The following is a 15475-nucleotide window of genomic DNA, read 5'->3' as shown; positions in this document are numbered from 1 at the left end:
CTTTTTTTTTTTTTTTTTTGGTGCCGGGGTATCGAACTCTGGTCCTTGTGCTGGTGAGTCAGGTGCCAGAACCACTGAGCTAAATCCCCGGCCCTACTGTATGAGCTTTTGGTAAAGGCCTTTCCACATTCCTTTTTGAAAATATTCAACCCATTGTATATAAAAGTTCCATTATACATGATACTAGTTCTTTGTGACTTGCCTGTCACTTCACAGTATAGAATAGGGAGGAGGCCACACTGGTCATGTAGTTTGGTGATTTCTACGTGACAGTCTTCTTAGGCCCTTGAATTTTGTTTCTGTGATGTATTTCCCAATATTAGTGGCCAAATAGTTTCTGGAAAAATCCAAAGAGTAGAAAAAACTGAAATATGTGATTCCTGCCATATCAACGGAGGCCAGATTGTCAGCAAAATACTCCCAGAAGTGTATGTGATTGTCTGCTCCTTCCAAGAATACCTGCTTAACCTTAATTTTAAAGGCAAGATTAATGTCTCAATTGGGAAGGTATATATCTCCCAAGTTTGCCCCTTCAGAAGTGTACCCACTTCTCCTTGGAAAAAATCCGGTATGTTTCTGTATTGTTTGTCATCAGCAATATTCATAGGTGTATTGAACTTCTGGCATTATGAGACTCTTGGGGCATTTCAAGATTACATGAATGAAATCATGTACATAAATAACTTCTTAAGGTTGCCTTTGCCCCCATGTAGCACAATTACTTTGCAATCCATCCAAGTTGTGTCATAGATCAGTAGCCCATTCCTTTTCATTGCTGAGTACTATCCCATGGTATGAACATAAGAGTTTGTTTAGCCATTTACCTATTGAAGGACATTTATTTTATTGCTAGCTGTTACAAAGATATGAATATTCATCTATACTTTTCCATATTTTTATTTTTTATGAGACAAATGTTCAAGGTTATATTTGCTAGGTCATCTGGTAAATTCATGTTTAGTTTTTTTCCCCAAGAAACTGCACGCTGTTTTCCAGAGTAGCTGTAACAGTCACATTACCACCAGTATTGTATGAGTCCAGTTTCTCTGCATTTTTACCACATTTTTGTGTTGTAATGGGTTTTATTTTAGTTTTTCTGAGATATGCATAGTAATATCTCATTGTTGTTCCAATTTGCATTTCTCTAAATATATTTTTTGTGTTTATTTACTGTAGAAATATCCTCTTTCATGAAATGCCTATTTTGTTGGACTTTTTTTCACTGTTAGGTTTTAAGAGTTTTAAAATATATTTAGAGAATTGGCCTTTATCAGATATGTATTTTGCAATATTTTCCCCCATCTGGAGCTTGTCTTTTCATTCTCTTCAAATGGGCCTTCATGGAGCAAACACTTTTCATTTTGACAAGATCTAATTTACTGATTTGTTCTTTTGTATATTGTGATTTTTGTTGTCATGAACATATATCTTCTGAACTTATTTATTTAAGATAAATTTCTAAAGTGACTTTGAGGAAAGACTTCAGGCATACAATATATATAATAAGGGGAAATATTGGCATATGGCATTTAGAACTATAATCTTATTTATTTATTTAGATTTTTTTCCAACAGTCTCGCTATGTGCTTTAGTGGCCTTGAACTCACTATGTAGCCCAGGCTGGCCTCCCAAGTGCTGGGATTGCAGGCCTGTGTCACCACGCCGAGCTGTACTCATTTAAAAATAACATTGAAAAGACAAACACTAGAATAAATTAAAGCATAAATATATGTAAAAAGGTTGGTACGCTTAATAGCTAGAGTCCTTATAAATTAACAGGAAAGGGCTGAGTTGGATTTCACTTGTCACATGATATAGAAAACTCCATCCACAGTAGACTAGGCCCATTTCTGCTTCTACCCATGAAGGACTGTGTGTACAGAACTGGTCCTCCTGCTGCAAACAGGGAGAAAGTTGGATGAAATATGCAAAACAGCTCTTGTCATACATCGAGAGCATAGGCAGTGCAGGACTGTGATTCACAGGAGGAGGGAAATTAGTGAGAAACAACCCTATGGTCATCCAGACTTTTGCTTAGAAGCAAATTCAGTGGCATTATGGGGACAGTCGGGGAATCCTGACATGGACTGAAAATGAGATGCATTAGAGAATTGTTGTTATTTCTCTCTGTGGTGATAACAGATCTGTAGTTCTGTTGCAAACATCCTTAATTTTAGGAAAGGCATGCTGAAGTACTTAAGGTGAAATGTCATGATAGCTGTTACTTATTAAAAAAAAAAACTTACTTAAAAAAGAGCCATCGCACCTTTACAAGCAAGTAAAACACAACAGAATGCTACCAGTTGTTCAGTCTGCGTGGTGAGTATGAAGGAGATTGTCCTACCATTCCTTGAATTTTTCCCTATTTTAAGAAAGTGACCTGGTAAATTCTGGGTGCGGGGAGAATGGGCACTCTTTCTCCCTCATGCTGGCTGCTGCAATGTGGCCATAACTTCTGGAGCTCAAACAGTGGTTTTCTTTAAACTTAAAGTTGCCTTTCAAAAAATAACAGATTTATTGTGGCACAGTTCGGATGGTACATAGCCCATTTAAAGTGTACAAATTTGCCAGGTATGGTGGCGCACACCTGTCATCCCAGCACTCGGGAGGCTGAGGCAGGAGGATCACTGTGAGTTCGAGACCTGCCTGGGATACGCAGTTCCAGGTTCAGTCTCAACTACACAGTGAGACCCTGCCTCAAAAACCAAAAGAAATAAATAAATAAATAAAGAAAGAAAGTGTACAAATTCAGTGGCTTTTTGTATACTCAAAGAGTTGTGCAACCATTACCAAAGCAATTTTAGAACGTCCTTGTGGCCAAGCTCCTTATACCTTCTTGAAACCTGTGCCATCCACTCTTCATTCCCTCTCCACCCTCACCATCGCCCTAGGACGTCGCTGCTCAACTTTTTGTCTCTACGCATTTGCTTATACTCAACAAGTTATAAAAAAGGAATCACGTAATATATGATCTTTTGCATCTCTTTTCTTTTGTGTAGAATAACATTTTCAAGGTTTATCCGTGATGAAGCATGTGTTGTCACCATTACTCATGTTTTATGGATGATATTCTATTGTAACAATTTACCCTTTAATCAAGTTATGGCTATATGAGTTATTTTAAATTTTTGCTATTATGAATAATGCTATTTGACTATTAATACACAAGTTTTGATGCGGACACGTTTTCATTTCCTTTGGGATGAATTACTGGACCATATGGTTACCTGTGTTTGCAACTTTTAAAAACTGCAAAACTTCTCCGAGGCAGTCCCACCATTTTATATCCCCATAAAAAATGCCTGCAGATTCTAATTTCTCCGTATCCTCACTGAAAGTAGCTATTTTCTCGATTTTGATTATTGCCATCCTAATGGAAGGAAGTGGAACCCTACTGTGATTTTGATTTGCATTGCCTTGATGGCTCATGATGTTCAGCATAGTTTTATTGCTCATTGGTCATTTGTGTATCTTCTTTGGAGAAGTGTCTATTCATATAACTTATTTTTTAGTTATCTTTATTATTGAGTTATAAGAGTTCTTTGTATATATCTAAATGCAAGTCCCTTCTCACTATGTATATGATTTGAAAATATGGTCCCCATTCTCTGGGTAGTCTTTACCTTCCTGACGGTGCTATTCATTCATTTATTCATTCATTCGTTTGTTCATTCGTTCATTTATTTATTTATTTATTTGTTGTTGTTGTTTTTTGAGACAGAATCTTACTATGTAGTTAAGACTGACCTGGCTGGGCGTGGTGGCGCACACCTGTAATCCCAGCACTTGGGAGGCTGAGGCAGGAGGATTGCTGTGAGTTCGAGACCATCCTGGGGCTACATAGTGAGTTCCAGGTTAATCTCAACTATATACTGAGACCCTGTCTCAAAAAAACAAAAAACAAAAAATAAACAAACAACAAAAAAAAGACTGACCTGGAACTTACTTTGTAGCCCAGGTTGATCTCGAACTCACAGCGATCCTCCTGCCTCAGCCTCCCGAGTGCTGGGATTACAGGTGTACGCACCATGCATGGCTTGATGGTGCCCTTTAAAGCATAAAAATTTTTCTCTGTGTGGTGACACAAGCCTGTAATCCCAACAATCAGGAGGCTGAGGCAGGAGGATCGCAGCAAATTTGAGGCCAGCCTGGACTACAAAACTGATTCAACAAAAACACAAACAAATGCACAAAAATTTTAATAAAGATCAATTTATCCACTTTTTATTTTGTTCTTGGAGGCACTGGGTATGAAAACTAAGAAATCCTTGACTGATCCAACTTTACATAAGCAGTCATTCTGACTTAGATTTTGTTTTTTTTGAGACAGCGTCTCACTATGTAGTTTAGACTGATCAGGAACTCACCATGTAGCCCAGGCTGCTCTCAAACTCACAGTGATCCTCCTGCCACAGCCTCCCAAGTGCTGGGATTACAGGTGTGCGCCACCATGCCCGGCTTCATTCTGACTTTGAGATGAGAAGTTAAATATGGCAATGTAGCAAGAGAGTAGAACCCTGAGGCTCTGGTAACTATAAAGCTGCATGTTAGTTTTGGATGCCTGAATTCTGAATTTATCATATAGAAGTGAGAGAAAATATATTTTTTAAAATCGAGGACTTCTGTTTCTTACAATATCCCATAGAATGAAAAACAAGAGTATAAGAAGATGCTTGCAAATATATATAACTGTCTTAGATTTAGCATCTGTAACATATAATAAACTTTCACAAATCAATAACAGAAAGATTCTAATAAGATTACTGACATTTAGAAATGGGAAGAAAGGAGCTAAAGGTGTAGGGAAGGTGGGATGGATAGGGGAAGGGTAATAAGGGAAAAGAAAAAAATGTGAGAGAAAGAAAAGTTGAAAATAAAGTGTTTGTAGATGGGGAGGGGAGGAGGGGGTGAAGGGAGGGCAGAGGTAAGGGGAAAAAATGAGAATCAAGACCTGTCATGTAGAGGTACAAGATCCCAACAATGAATGTAACTACTGTATCCCTAAAATGTACCAATAAACTCAATTAAAGCTGAAAAAAAAAGAACTCAATAGAAAGGTGAGCAATAGAAATGAGTAGGTATTTTACAGAAAAGAAAAGACATGACCAATAAATATATTCAAACATTATTAGGGAACTCAACCTTATTAGTGAGCATAGAAATTTATACTTGAACTTAGCTAAAAGACTGAGAAGTGATGAGCATAGAAATACAAATTTCACATCTACAAGAAAAACTTAAAGGCCTGAAGTGTGAAGTGTTAGCTATCATACAGTGGGACAGGGAGTCAAGCTCTGCTTGTGGAAATGTAAATTTGTATAATCCTTTTGGAAAACAATGATTCATAGAGCCCTATGAGGTCAGGCAACTATGGGAGGTGTATCTGAACAAGTAAATTGGAAAGATGTTGGGTTGTTTAGCTAAGATCATGTTTGTATTCATGATTTAGGAGAATGAGAAGTTTGTGTGATGACAAAGTCTAAGATGCAACCTTGCAGACTGGCTGGCTAAAGTGGAAAGAGAGTAAGGTGTATCAGGACAGAGAGAGCACATAGTAATTTGAACAGGAAATGTTTACTGTAAAGAATAAACGATAAAAGGGGATTAGAGCGCTGGAGATTGGTTAGCAATATGTAAAAGGAATTCTAAAAGCATGTAAGGGGAAAGTGTATGTGAGCATAGAGTAGCTGAAAATATCAAAACAAGGTGTAACGGCCACTAGGTGACGAGCTATGACAACCCTCCATTCCACCAGGGCTGAGATCCAGGCCCTGTTAGAGCAGTTGCTGTGGTGCTGAGTCAGGGGAACTTGCAGGACATTGGCCCCCTGGAATTTACTGAAAATGTGCTCCCATAGGGCTCTAGTTCACATGGGAGGTGTCTTACCAGAAATTTTTCTGCAGACTCACCCAGGGGTGGCTCTAGGGGAAGTTGCTTCCCACTATGCATCTGGGAAGCCTGTGCTGCGGAGGGTGAGCACCAGGACAGCTGGGAACTCAGCAGGAGCCTGTGGAGTGGGAACACAGGAGACAGGAAGTAAAACCCTCTTCCTTCAGTGTCTTTCCGCTACTGCTTACCAATAAAAGGTAAGACTGTGGCAGCTGGCAAAGTAAGAGAATATTTTGGTCTCAGGTCCATTTTCACAGAAGTTGCATAAAAGCAGGATGAGAGTTTATATCAATTATGAGTAGATCTGAGTAGACATGATATTGGACTATTGGTCCTATGGACTAGGTGTTGGCGGAAACTGGAGTGGAGTAGAAGGCTAGAAACCAAGTTGTTTCTTCGGGTGGGACCATGGTCTAATTGCAGCTGGATCAAGTGTGAGGGGATTTAATAACTTGGACTCCCTTGCCCAATCGCAGATCTTCTGAAATAGAGTGTCTGGAAATAGGGCCCCCAACCCTTCTTTATAGCAAATTCTCCAATAGATTTGAAATTTAAAAATAAATTAATTGTAGATATTTTAAACATACAAACATAGAGAAAATAGCATAATAGGTCCCAGTATAGCTAGCATTCAGAGTTTTAAAAAATTTAATTTTATTGATACAATTTAGATTTACATAATGATCACATTCATCATAGGGAATTTGTACCTTTACGTGATGTATCTGGATTCTTTTTTTTTCTCATTCCTCTCCCCTTCCTTAAGCCCCTCTTCCCCTTCCTTATTTACAAAAGCCCCATTTTCATTTTTTTCTTTTCTCATTTTTTTCTTTTCCCTTTCTCCCTACCTCCTCTCTTGTTCTCACTTCCTATTAGATGATTTTTTTTTCTTATTTCATGTTGTCAACCTTTCAATCCCTATTTATGTTTTCAATTTCTTATACAAGAAAGACGTGATATTTACACATGTATGTCTGATTTATTTCACTTATGACTATAGCTTCAAGGTGTATTCATTTAACTATAAATGTCTCAAGTTTATCCTTCTTTTCTTTTTCCTCATTGAGTTTATTGGTACATTTTAGGCATACAGTACAGTTACATTCATCATTGGGATCTTGCACCTTTATATGACAGATCTTGGTTCTCAGTTTTCCCCTTGTCCCTGCCCTCCCTTCACTCCTTCCTCCCTTCCCTATTTACAAAAACTTTATTTCCATTTTTTCATTTTCTCATATTTTTTTCCCTTATTTCCTTTTTCCCACCCTTCCCACTTCCCCTACACCTTTAGCCCTTTTCTTCCTATTTCACAAGGTTTATTCTTCTTTATGGCTGAGTAGTACTCCACTGTATAGACAAACCATATCTTCTTTATCCATTCATCAGTTGATGGGCATTTAGGCTATTTCCCATATTTAGCTATTACAAACTGTGTTGCTAGAAACATGGTTGCTCATATATCACTGTGATATGTTGCTTTAATTATTTTGGGAATATATGCAGAAGACGAATAGCTGGGTCAAATGGAACCTAAATCCTAGTTCCTTGGGATATCTCCTTATTGATTTCCACAGTGGTTGCACCAGTCTGCACTCCCACCAACAGTGGAGAAGGGTTCTTTTTTCCCAGATCCCTACTAGCATTCACTATTGGTTGATTTCTTGATATTGACTATTCTTTCTGGGGTGAGATGGAATCTCAGCATTGTTTTCCTTTGCATCTCTCGAATGACCAGTGATGTTCAACATTTTTTCATATATTTAATTATCAGGGGTATCTGGAGTAAAAGACCTTTAATTTAAAACTATAGTACTCTGAAAAAGGATGTCAAAGAGGATATTAAAAAATAGAAAGACATCCCCTGCTCTTGGGTAGGAAGAACCAATATAGCGAAAATGGCTATACTTTCAAAACTATTATACACATTTAATGCAACCCTAATCAAAATGGCAGAAGAATATCTCAAAGAATTAGAGAAAACAATTCTAAAATTCATTTGGAACCAGAAGAGACCTAGAATAAATACAAAGGCAATTCTGGGCAACAAAGGCAGGCAGGGGTATCACAATCCCTGACCTGAAATTATGCTACAGAGCTACTGTGATAAAAACAGCAGACCTGAAGATCAGTGAAACAGACTAGAAGACACAGAAACAACCCCAAACACATGCAGCCAGTTTATCTTTGATAAAGGGACCAAACATGTCTGTTGGAAGAAAGATAACTTCTTTAATAAGTGGTGCTGGAAAAACTGGTTTACTACATGCCAAAGACTAAAACTAGATCCATGTCTCTCACAATGAACTAAACTAAAATCACAGTGGGTCAAAAATCTAAATGTTAAAACAAAAACACTAAATCTGCTGGAAGAGAGACTAGGCAAAACTCTTGAGGACATAGGAGTGGACAATGACTCCATGAACAAAACCCAGACCTCACAGAAAATACTACAAAGAATCAACATCTGGATGTCACTCCATTAAAAAACTTCTTCATTGCAAAAAAATCACCAACAGAGCGAAGAGACAACACACAGAGTGGGAAAAATTCTGGCCAGTAGTCCCTCAAAGGACTAATATCTAGAACATACAAAGAATTAAAAAAAAAGTATTCAGTTTTAATAAATATTCACACTTTCCTTATTTCCTGTAGATCTTATTTAGAGTAAAACAGTATCTTTTCTAGTTCGTGCTCCTTTTTCTCATTCCTTTGTCCTCTTTTGCTCTCAGGACAAGAGTAGTAACATTCATGTTTGTCAGTCATTGCTTTAGGCAATGGAGAGCCTTTGGGGTGTTTTTAAGCCGGGATAGCAAAGCAGAGATGTTTTTGGAAAATCAACCAAACACTGCTCTCTTAGGGAGTTCATTAGCATGAGGGGAGGTGTGGAGCCTCCCGTGGAACCTGCTTTTTGTGTTCCTATGACCTCACTATCCACACCCCCTGCTCCTTATTCCCCTAGTCATCAGCTCCTTTCTGTCTTCACTTGCTTCCCAGGCGAGCCTCGCTTTTAGATTAATCATTTTACCTAGCTGCTTGTTGCTGGCTTTGGAGTTCCTAGCTTTCCTGACATTATACCATACCAATTATAACTTCCAATCTTCCTCTTAATGGGACTATTTCTTTTGCCTCGAGGCAGTGGCTTGCCTTTCTGGTTTTTCCTTATTGCTTATAGCATTCCACCACAGCCAATGTCCAAAATGAGGCACACTGACATCCAAGGGACTTCAGTGGGCTCAAGCCTATTTCGGACTAGGCTGGGTCCATGAAATTACTTCAGCTTTGTTCTTCATCAGAAAGTACATGTGATGTCTCCATTCTGCCAGATTTTGTTTGTCTGCAGAGGAAAATTTTGAGGACCAACTGGGACAAATGTCCAAATGACATAAAAATGTGCTTGATTAGGTCAGATTTGGGAAGTTATCAGCAAATGGATTGTTTTTGTTTCCATTACATAGATTTGGCATGGGACAAAGTCATTTAAAACTTTTGATTGACTATATTTATTTTCCATATAAATATATCAACCCAAACATATGGAAGTCAAACCCCTATTACAGAACGATGGATAGACACAACATGGATAAATCTCAAAATAATAAAGTTAAGGAAACACACAAATAGAGCACCATGCCATCTACTTTTATTTATACAAGATTCTTAAAAATACAAACTAGCTTAAAGACACCAAGAGGAGATTGGTGGCTGCTTAGATGGTGGCAGTGGGGTAGGAAGGGAGGAGGGGGTCGAGAGGGCACAAGAACACTTTTGAGAGTGATGGAAAAATTTATCTAGATCGTGTACATGATTGTATCAAAAGGGTACACATACGTCAAAATCCATTAAATCGTATACCCCAAGTATGTGCCGTTTATTATGTTGTCAGTTATATCTTGATAAAGTTGTAAAAAGGCATTAGCAGGGAAAAGTATTTATCTTAATTAAAACAAACAAAAAGTTCTTGTTATAAGCAGATAATGTCTAGATTAGGGATACTGTCTGAATTCATTCATTCACTCACTCTGCATTTTTTGACATCTACGGCGCGTATCAAGCATTCTGCCGTGGATGGAGAGTTACACAGGACAGAGCAGACTCTAACCTAGGACGCACACACTGCAGTGTAGGGGACAGGTCGACATGAAACAATAGCAAGTGAGTTAAGTGTTACGACAGAGCAAGAAAGAGCAGTTTTGAAAACGTTTATCAGGGTTATCTAAGCTGATTATTTGGTAGTAGATGCCTGAAGCTGTGCTGAAAAGGGTTCTGAGGCTTAGGAGAAAGAGCTATGATTTACCAGATGTCTCCCATGCATGTGGGGGCAGTAAATGCCACGCATTTGCCAACCTAAGGCTATACTATTAAAGTGGCTTTGTTCTACATTTCTTAATGGTATGACTATTTTAACTGGCTCGGTAAATATTTGTGAATAATAGAGATATCTTGTTACAGACTAACTAATTTTTCCGAGCAGTATTTTAAATGCACAATGTTTCTTGTTGGGGAAACATGAACCCTCGAGGCTGTAGTGCAGACAGCGGACAAGTGCTCTTTTGTTTTCAAATGTTCTGTTTTTCAGTGTATTTACCTACTTACATGTCTGTGTCTGAGCCTTTGCTAAGGATACTGCAGCTGGATTATGCAGTGGAACCAGGTCCAGAAGAAGAATTGCTAAAGAATGCAAGTAAACAGGATGTCAGATGTTATCCTTAGCTTATTTCCCTAAACATAGCTTTCTGGCTGCAAAGTAAAATGCCATTCTTCTAGCTTCTGCTTATACACAGAGTTGCCTGACAGGAGGCATGGTCTTCATTTGCTTGGCACGTAGTCACCATGCAACTCAACGTGTTTTGCAAAGACTGATCGTGACACACAGCATTTCTGTGAGATAGTATGAAGACACAGGGCTGTTTCTCAGAGGAATTTCTCAGCCTCCCTCACTCGTCAAGTTCTGTTGTGCCAGCACAGCTCCCTGCAAGGCTTAGATCTGTCTGACCTAAGAGCCAGTTGGCACTTTCTCCTCACAGAAGCTAGTTTTCACTGGGACTAGACTGTTCATTGGCAGCATTTCCCCAGACTGGCCCAGGAGTGCCTCATTTCCAAGGTCCCCCAAAGTGCTAGCTCACCTCTGTTCTCCACAGGCACTTGCTTCCTTTTTTCTCCTCCCTCCCTAGTGTCCTCCTCACTTCCTTTCCTTATAGCTTCTTGTATGGTTGGGTTCTTTCGTGTGTGTGTGTGTGTGTGTGTGTGTGTGTGTGTGTGTTGTGCGTGTGTTTCTTCTTCCTTTTTTACCCTAATGAATTTGTTTTGCAGGTTTTGAAAGAGAAAACCATTGTTATCCGGGAATTTTACATTCATTTTTATCTGTTTCCACATCTGAGCGGGATCTCTGTGGTTTTAAAATCCCACGTTCTGAGCGCATTCCTCTGTTGTCTAAGGAAAGTTGTTTTAAACCTTTGCTCTGCAAGCACCAGAGAACTCATAAAAAGGAAGACATCAGCAGATGCAATCGCGGATGTGGCTTAGTCCTTGCAGCTGCCCCAGAGAGCTGTTCAGAGTGAACCATCCGCAGTAATGAATCCAGAAGAGCAGGTCGTGACATGGCTTATATCTCTCGGCGTTTTAGATTCCCCAAAAAAGACCATCTGCGATCCGGAGGAGTTTTTGAAGTCTTCGCTGAAAAATGGGGTAGTGCTATGCAAACTGATCAACAGACTTATTCCTGGATCCGTGGAAAAGGTAAGGTCAATTTGAAGTATCTTCAGGATTGCTTTACCACCAGACAGCAGCAATAATATAACTCAAGATTTCTCTTGCCTAGTTCATGGGACTCTCCTACTTTAATATCTCACTAAGAGTTGAGACATTCTTTCTGTAGGTTGAAAAGTTGAAAAGTGAAATGTTATGCTTTAGTAATTGTTTCCTCCCAATGTTAGTATGGGAAAAACCACCTACACAGCTGGCAAGCGGGGACAGGAGAACATCCACATCCCAAGTTTGCTCTGTCGTGGAGATACTTGTTATACTTCCTTGTGTACAGCAGACATATTTTGCACTTGGGGTACTTCTGAGTCTTTGGGAGAATGGAATGATTTACATCAGATCTTGATGTTATTTATTGACAGTTAGCCTAAAAATTGATAAAGAGATTCTTTTTAAAAAATACCCATTGAAGAAGGGACTATTTAGCAGTTAGGAAAACCAATCCAAAATGTCACATAAGGTTTGTAAAAACATGACAAACTGTATATATGTTTTGAACGCAACATGTCTTCAAAGTGAAACTAACTTGTCCTCTTAAAAAAAACTGAAGGTTTTCTTTTTAAATGCTGGAAGCCCTTGGTCATAATAATGAACAATTTTTAAAGCAGCCAACTTTAAATAAGCATAAAGGTAGGGTCCTAAAGTTTTTTTTCTTTTTTTTCTCATTGAGTTTATTGGTACATTTTAGGTATACAGTACAGTTACAGTCATCATTGGGATCTTGTACCTTTACATGACAGGTCTTGGTTCTCATTTTTTCCCGTTGTCCCTGCCCTCCCTTCACCCACTCCTCTAAAGATTTTTTTCCTAAGATCATCATGGAATGTGACTGTGAGTATAGCTTTTTTTGCCTTCTTGAGCCAGTTTATATTTTTATTGAGCAAGTAGAACTACTAATACTTTCTTGAGCTGATGAAACAGTGATAAAATATAGAGAAATGTGACCAAATGTAGAGAACAGCTAAGGTTAAACATACTTTCAATAAGTTATCATGGGGAGGAAAGAGGGAGCCATGAAGTGTCTGTTTCTTGCTTGAAAGCAATAACTGAACCCTTCCCCCAAAGTGCCGTGGTCTGTCTCGCATGGCCTGAAGACACGAGAAAACATTTGCAAGTAGAAATGGCCTAGTGACATTTGAAACAAAAACCAACCGTTCAGTTGTTTGCATCACTTCCTTCAGTGGTTATTTCTCTTCCTGGATTGACGGCAGGGTCGCTCCCTGCCCTATCTAGTTATCAGCAAATGATGCATGTGGCTTGCTGGGCACGGGATGACCATCTCCAAGTGACATGTGACTATGTTTCTCTAGTATTGTCTGGAGCCCCAAACTGAAGCCAGCTGTGTCAGCAACATCAGTGAGTTCCTGAAAGGATGTGCTCCCCTTCAAGTGGAGGTAAGGCTACCCAGCTCACCTTCCTCACTGTCATTAGTTTTTCCTCTGCTAATAAAGGTTGGTAGGAAAAGCACTTGGTTGAGGGTTTTTTTTGTTTTGTTTTCTTTCTTTTTTTTTTTGTACCGGGGATTGAACTCCGGACCTTGCACTTTCAAGGCAGGCGGTGGCACCACTGAGCTAAATACCCAGCCTAGCACTTGGTTGATTGATTTTCACTGCCAGTGGCCACTAAGCTCAACAGAGGTGGTGTTTTACAGAAACCAGAGTTGAGACTGGTGGATTGTTGATGTCTGTCTTTTCCAGAAATCAGCTGCAAACCAAACAAACCCAAATCATAACTCAAAAAATGATGCCTTTTCCATACAGGGCCTATGTCCTGAAAACTAGCTTCTGGTGACAGCTTGTGAGGATGTGAGAGCAGGCTTCTTGGTGCAGAGCTTTTGTGGGGGTGCTTCCTACTAAGGGAAACCAAAAGTGGGCCACTGGCTACTCCAGAGGGTCACTGTAATCCCCCTGAGTTGGGAAGAGAGAAACTCTTTCTCATTAACATCTGTGAACAGAGGATGTGAAAAGCTGAGAGAACTTGGCCCTGAGGAAGAAACTTGCATGGTAAGACCCCAACAGGTATGTGGTGTTGCTGAAAAAGAGGTGATACTTGCCCCTATGTGCAAAGTTACAACTTCTCTGTGCCTCAGTGGTTCTGCCTATAAAATGGACGCAATAATAGCGACCTCGTGGGGTTGTTTAAAAGATCAAAGGAGAACCTGAAGATCAAAGGAGAAACTGCATAATGACTTAGGGCAAAGAATGCTAACCTCGTACAACCTGTGACGTAATTTATGTAGCACCCTTAGCACAGGGCCAGGGACAGAAATGTCCTGCATTAGTAGAACAGCACGAGCAGTGTTATCTGTGAACAGTCGTAGAGGTTTAAGCAAGGACTCTGGGGCTAGACTTCTCGGGTTTAAATATCAATTTTCACCAGTGGCTTTGTGACCTGTCGTGTTATTTAACTCTGCCTCTATACCTAGGTCTTCCCACCTGTACAGTGGGAGTAATAGTGCCACCTATCTCACAGGATTTGTATGACATTTCAATTAATTCATGTACCTATGGCCCCTAGGACAGTGGCTGTCACACAGTGTATTCTTCAATTGGAAGTTATTATTGCCATTATTATTGGCAGTACTAGCTTTGCCCCAAATAAACTTTTCTTCCTTCATATTTTTTCCCTATTGCTCGATTTGAGTATTCTACTATCCCCTCCCTCCCTCTCCCTATCTCTCTCTCTCTCTCTCCCCCCTCCCTCCCTCTTCTCCCCCCTTCTATATGGCTTCAGCACTTCATATCCTGTACGGAATGATGTCTACTATGGAACAGATCACAACATTTTCTTTTTTTAATCTTTCAAATAAAAGCCCAGTGAATTTGCCAGTGGTCTCTGCACTCTGAAGCTGTGATCACCAGAAGGTATACCAAGTGTCTTTGCAGTTCTAAGAATACTGGATGATACAGAAACACCTCCTGGGTTTGGCATTGTTAGGGATTTTTCTGATAACTAATGCTTACTTTTTTAAGCACAAGTGCTTAAAATATTTTTATTCACGTTGGGTAGAAGTCTTTCTAAAAAGTATATTGCAAATTTTTTTTGTCTTCCCAAAAGGCATTGGGCATATTTTTGTCTCCTGTTGATACCTCAGGATGACTGAACATGCTATGAACATTGTAATAAAGCAGTATCTGGCATTGTGGTTGAGCACATGCCTTCTCCAGATTGATAGAAGTCAGTTAAAGCCTCGGCTTGGTCAGCTACTGAGTGTGTGTTGCTGGAAAAAGTTACCTGCCATCCCTATGTTCCTGTTTCCTCTGCTGTATAGTGGGACCATTAACACTGTCTACTGCAGAGGGTTGTTTTAAAGATCAAATGAGATAATGCATCTAAGGCACTTGATATTTCACAACACATAAACATGCATATTAGTTGCCTACTGTGATATGACCAGGTGTTCTTTGTACTGTTGTGTGCAAAATTCTGCCTGGAAGGGATCCTCAGCAGCCATATTGAGGAACTCCTAGATTGTTGAGAGAAGACTCCTAAAATCTATGCATAGGGAATGAGATAGAAAGCTGGAGTGGGGAGCCCAAGGAGCCAAGTATATTGATCATCCTGTCTAAAGCTTCCAGGTAGCTAGCAAGCAGATCGAAATATGAAGATTTGTAAATATCCCTAGATAAAGTATTTCCCAGGTCCACAATGCCTAGAACGGTACCTTGGCATGTCTTGGATTTTTGTTGATCCTGCACAATTGTACATGCAAAAAAAAGTAAGAAGCACAGGGCTTGACTCTTCCCCAAAACACACTGGTATGTATCTAAAGAAAGAATGCTAGCTTGAAATGTAACTGTACTGTATCCCTAAAATGTACCAATAA

At 39.4% G+C, this 15475-nt stretch overlaps 1 protein-coding gene across 1 annotated transcript in view; it reads left to right on the top strand.

Annotated features, from left to right (window-relative positions):
* Positions 1–11387: 11387 nt before the first annotated feature.
* Positions 11388–15475, top strand: part of Arhgef6 (Rac/Cdc42 guanine nucleotide exchange factor 6) — a 116372-nt gene continuing 112284 nt past the window's right edge. Inside the window, exons 1-2 of the mRNA XM_010642577.3 lie at positions 11388–11625; positions 12960–13043. Coding sequence (XP_010640879.1) covers positions 11461–11625; positions 12960–13043 — 249 coding nt within the window. The 5' untranslated portion in view covers positions 11388–11460. The remainder of the gene's footprint in view (positions 11626–12959; positions 13044–15475) is intronic.

This window comes from Fukomys damarensis, unplaced genomic scaffold, assembly GCF_012274545.1.
Source record: "Fukomys damarensis isolate Sample0158 unplaced genomic scaffold, DMR_v1.0_HiC HiC_scaffold_39, whole genome shotgun sequence".
In the NCBI taxonomy this organism is placed as follows: Eukaryota; Metazoa; Chordata; class Mammalia; order Rodentia; family Bathyergidae; genus Fukomys; species Fukomys damarensis.
The sequence above is the reverse complement of the archived record's forward strand: the minus strand, read 5'-3'. Positions and strand labels throughout refer to the sequence as shown.